The following is a 5,321-nucleotide window of genomic DNA, read 5'->3' as shown; positions in this document are numbered from 1 at the left end:
TTTGTTAAATGAAAATAATTTCTTAGTACAAACACCTTACAATTGAAATATACTGTATACCTATTTTTCAGTCTGAAATGACGCAAATCCTACATAAATAGACTGCAACAACAAGCAAGTAAATAACATAAAGACAAACTTATATATAATTTCTTTGTCTTGTGACAAATAGTCTTTAATTGTTCTGAAGTTCATTTTAATGTCACATAATGAATTGTAGTTATTTACAAAAGAGGTATTAACAATAGCTTAGGTAGTGTTAAGAAGGGGCAAAAGCAATAACTTGGATATAAAAAGGCGGCCTATAAAAGTAACAGTAGTAGAACAAATCGTTCCCTCTCGAAGATCTACCGAACTAAGACAGCAATAATGTCGGGCAAGCTATTTATTCTGGGTATCCTAGTACTTGCGGTAAGTGATATAATTTGAGATACAAATAATTTTATTTTTAATTTAACTTCCATATCTTTACTCGCGGTTTAATCTGCTTTTCGCAAACTACTTGGTGCATCCAGATAAAAGTACCATATACCTAACAGTCTTTAATAATCTTCTAATAATATCAGTATCAAACAGTCCATTTACTGCAAGAGGCTGTTTGAATTCGGCTTAAAAAATAACGCGTGAAAGACACATAACAGATTTGTCAAAAAGCCAGGCATATTATGATGAAATAACAAAAAACTTGATCATATTATTTGTTTATTTCAGGCATGTTGCTTTTTACAAGCATCTGCTTATCCAGCCTTCCCAGATGCGAAGTTAGTAACTGATGCGATTAAAAAAGCGAATGCTCAAGCAGCAAAAGCAGCTTCCAGTGCGCCGAAGCCTGCTGATGTAGCAGGCGCAGCACAATCAGCCATACCAGATGCGAAGACAGGAAGTGATGTGGTTAAAAAAGCGAATGAACAAGTAGCAAAAGCAGCTTCCAATGCGCCGAAGCCTGCTGATCTAGCAGGCGCAGTACCAGATGCGACGACAGTAACTGGTGCGGTTCAAACAGCGACTGCACCAGTAGCAAAAGCAGCTTCCAATGCGCCGAAGCCTGCTGACCTAGCAGGTGCAGTACCAGATGCGGCGACAGTTACTGGTGCCGTTCAAACAGCGACTGCACCAGTAGCAAACGCAGCTTCCAATGCGCCGAAGCCTGCTGACGTAGCAGGCGCAGTAGAATCAGCCGTACCAGATGCCAATGCAAAAGACACGGTTAAAGACGTCAAATCAGCCGTATCAAGAAGATGAATTGAATAGTACCTGTATTCTTACTTCTATTGGGTCTTATCTTTACTTTTTATTATTAATATATATAATTCGATTGATTAACTCCTAATTATCAAATTCTGAATAAATTATTTGGAAATTAAATGATTTAATAATAAAACATTTTTAATGCTCTATATTGTAACAATGAATTTGTGTCAATAATAAGTATTAATAAAGTTTATTTTTATTTTTTCCCTTCAAGTTTTGAATGATGATGCGATTCCATCAGAATTTGTTTTAGGGTTTAAACAAATTAATAAATTATAGTTTTCTTTAAACAGTTGAGCTGATCCATGCAAGTTGTTTAATTAAATGTATTCTAGAGACAAAGTTAGGTTAAAATAAAAATGTCAGTTGATTCATTCTTTCGTTTAAGTAAACTGTTAAAGTTAAGTATTCGAAAAAAATAAGTATTAATAAAAAAATGAGTTTAGTAACACATAAAACAAGAACTTGATCTTACCACACTACAACTTTCTCTGTAGATGTCTTCAGACAAACATGAGGTGAAAGCTTCAATTCCATTAGGTACATAAATTAATTTAAGATCGTCGCCTAAACAGACACCGTCTAGTTTATTTAGCTTTGTCGACCCCTCCCAATTACAAAGGATCAACGACAAAGGAATAATACTATTAATTAAACGGGTATGAGTTGTACCTATTTAACTAGGTACTTGAATTTCGGGAATAACAGTTAAATTCGTTTGAAATTCAATGCTTAATTTTGTTTAATGTTTCATTCGCAATGCACTTAATCTCGATATACGATACGAGATCGTTTTAAATTGAATTGAAAAGGATCATTTAAATACACATTCATCGATTTTTTTACGGCTAGCATTGTTAGCGATTGGTCATAATCATTTATTTCCTATATCCGTTCTTATCATTCTTTAAACAATTTCAGTTCTTATCAAACAACACTAACCAAAAATTGAAGAACAAAAATAACCAAGATACTTAAAAATCTGTCTAGAAAAGGTATAACATAACTTGGTCCCCTACAATAGAAAAAGACTAGGTATATTAGAAAACACAAATAATATTCAAAATATTCTCTTAAAACGCAGCACAAAAAAATACATAAACAAAACGAAATATATAACCCAGCCTAAGATTTTAATGAAGAAATCTCACCAAAGTTTCAATACACAATTCTGGCAGCCGAACAAAATATCGGAAACCAGTAAGGGTACATCGTAAAGAGCATCCGTTGTTCCTGACTCCAAAACGGCCCACTTTGCCAAGTAAACAAGTGAACTTGACTGAAAAACTTTCCTTGAGGTGACGACTTTGTAACTTTGGACCTGCGTTTGTTGGTTTATGAGGCCATCTTGATTTTCTGGTAGACATCTTACTCAGAATTTTACCGTTTAGGGATTTTAGTGAAATTCAGGTGGTAGATAGAATCCCATTTCCCGAGCCTTTTCCGAACTATGTTGGAGTCGTCTGATAGATAAAATATATACTGAAAAATTTCGGAGCACAATATCTCAGTTAGGTCAGATTTTGTGACTTCTGTATTTACAACATCTAAATCTAATCTTCCTTTTTCGATTGAATAATTCTCAAATCATGTAAACAAAAACCTATGACGGTATAAAATATAGCCACAACATTTTCAGAGCAACGTCCCATGCAAGATAACATAATACTCGTTTAAAGACACCTTAACACCTTCAAACCCACACACGCACACAGCTACATACACGCACACACACAGACAGAGTTTCAGAACGATTTCTGCTCATACCTTGACGACTGTAGGTGGTGCGTAAACTACAGATATTTCGCGTCATTACCCACGGTGATGCGAGTTTTTTTTTCCTCTCATTTCCTCATCCCTCCTTTCTGAGGAAATGCTATTTGTGTTTGGGAAAAAAGTGAACGTTTATAGATATCTTCCCCCCAATGAGATAAGTCTGTGAGCTGAAAGTCGTAAGCACGGTTTATTGATATTTGTGATTATAATTTTATGCACAGAACTAACCAAGCGAGTGAGGTTAACTATTTGTCTATCAGGTAGCAGTATTTATTAGCTCTGTACTGACTCAAATATGTAGGGAGTGTTGGATATTGTAGATTTAGTTTATATCTGTTCATGTAGACTATTCTTCGGGTGTATCTTGTTTTGTTATAGGCAGTGCAAATGACTGAACTAATTCTCATTAAATTCACTTGCGAAGCGATGATTTTCATTAAGAAAGCCAGAACCGACACGTGTCAATGATGATCCAAAATCTTCACAAAAGAAATCCAAAGCAAAATGAACCCTATCACCAGGCCATAAGAGACCATACTTCCCACCTTTCCTTCCATTTGAGAGCACATACGTTGACACGCAGGCGTATCGAATAAGCTGACGTCACATCCGCATCGCATATAATCCGACGCAGGATTGACTGTTGGCCTCCCGGGTTTGTTTCCAATCCTAAACTTGGAGAAGATAATACCGTACCTTTGTATGTATGTATGGATATAGAGTTGTTTATGGTCCGTTTTATACTTGGAGTAAAGGAATTGGTATATAAATATTGTTCAAATTATAAAGGTGATCTGAGACTGACTAACTAATTTATTCGATTCGTGTCTACACATCATTTTTTTGGGGTAAATATGTGTACATTTTTTCTTGATTTCTTTTGGATGCTTAGAAACATTATAACTTGTTCTTAATACCTATATCAAGGAGGAACATTGTTATGACAAGTTACGCTTTTCAGAGGCTTTCTCTTTTTATCTGAGTCACTTGTTACAAGTTGTTATTTAAGTTGCTTTTTTACAATTAAAATTGAATTTATCATTGATATCTTATCTAGTACTCACATTTAATTAAGTCGGAAAATAATTTAACATCCAATAATAAAACGTTACTCCCATAAAAAAATTATTTGATACGGCTTGTAGAGCCAAGCAAACTCGGTAAAACATAAACTTAACATCTGTATGTAAAATATAAACTTGCTCTTTACAGTCAATTTTAATGGCAGTTGTAAATATTAATTTGTTGGCAAAACTTCAATAATTCTGTTAACGTTCGCTTTTGACGCGAAAGTACTTGCTTTTCCAACGAGAAAACAATTTTAACTTCATTTAATTTTACTTGATTGGATTAACTTTAGAATTTATAGAACGGACTTTATTCGTGAACTAGGTTTTGTAAGTCAGCTAATGGTTGAAAAAAACTTCTGAGGCCTGATCTGTCTATCTCTATAATACTAAGGACTTAAGCTGACTCGAGACTTGATCCAGCTTAGCAAAGGAATTAGGTATCTTATCCTTTACCATTATAAATTAGCATCTTATTCGTATGTTTTCTATTTTATTCAGCAATGTATGTTAAGTGCAAAAAACAAAATTATACTACACGCATTGCAAGGAGCGAAACAAAACCTGATAAAAAATTACACCTTACCGGATCGAACATCAAGTAATCCCTTATACTAGGTGAAACATACAGCAATTCATTAACCTTATATTACCTGTAACGTACCCAAAGAATTTTATAAAAAAGATATTGTACCAAAAATCTCCGAGTAATACTCAACAGGTATCTTTGTCTCAGTTTGTCGAGCGCTCAAATAAATTACTTCACGCAATGGCAATTTCAGAATTTGCTAGCGCCCCGTGAGCGTCCCGGACTCGTCTGTTGATTTAAGTATACTAAAGAGTTTTACGTGAATAGACCTGTATGTACTGAGAAGGTATACTGGCTTGGAAGCTGCAAAAAATTAGGAAAATGAGGCGTTTGTTAACGTTTTTCTTATCTCTCGAATATTATACATAGTTAGTTTTACCATGGTGCACCGTCTGCAAACCACCTGTGCAAGAAAAATGCTTGCGCTGCGGTGTGTTCCGCTCTTTATATCCTAAAGGAAGAGAAGTTTTGAAGTCACTTTCTAGTTCCTCCGTGTTTCATAAGGCACCATATTAGTGGGCTGTCATTTTTAATTCTTTGGTTGGAAGTCGATACTAACGTACGTAACTATGTACGTAGGAAAAGACTAGGCAAATGGCTGATCCTGTAAAAATCGCCATTCAATTTATATTTTGACT

At 34.8% G+C, this 5,321-nt stretch overlaps 1 protein-coding gene across 1 annotated transcript; it reads left to right on the top strand.

The window, feature by feature from the left end:
* The first annotated feature begins 257 nt into the window (after positions 1–257).
* On the top strand, positions 258–1,440 carry LOC110378427 (translation initiation factor IF-2). The gene is made up of 2 exons (XM_021337665.3): positions 258–411; positions 712–1,440. The coding sequence occupies exons 1-2, from the start codon at positions 370–372 to the stop codon at positions 1,240–1,242; spliced, it is 573 nt and encodes a 190-aa protein (XP_021193340.3). The 5' UTR covers positions 258–369; the 3' UTR covers positions 1,243–1,440.
* The last annotated feature ends 3,881 nt before the right edge of the window (positions 1,441–5,321 follow it).

The sequence above is a fragment of the Helicoverpa armigera genome, chromosome 7 (genome assembly GCF_030705265.1).
Source record: "Helicoverpa armigera isolate CAAS_96S chromosome 7, ASM3070526v1, whole genome shotgun sequence".
NCBI classification, from domain to species: Eukaryota; Metazoa; Arthropoda; class Insecta; order Lepidoptera; family Noctuidae; genus Helicoverpa; species Helicoverpa armigera.
The sequence above is the reverse complement of the archived record's forward strand: the minus strand, read 5'-3'. Positions and strand labels throughout refer to the sequence as shown.

Excerpts from the sequence above, each read along its gene's own strand:
- LOC110378427 (XM_021337665.3), top strand. The coding sequence starts at position 370 with ATGTCGGGCAAGCTATTTATTCTGGGTATCCTAGTACTTGCG. Across the intron at positions 412-711 it reads TGGGTATCCTAGTACTTGCG|GCATGTTGCTTTTTACAAGC; the intron begins GTAAGTGATATA and ends TGTTTATTTCAG.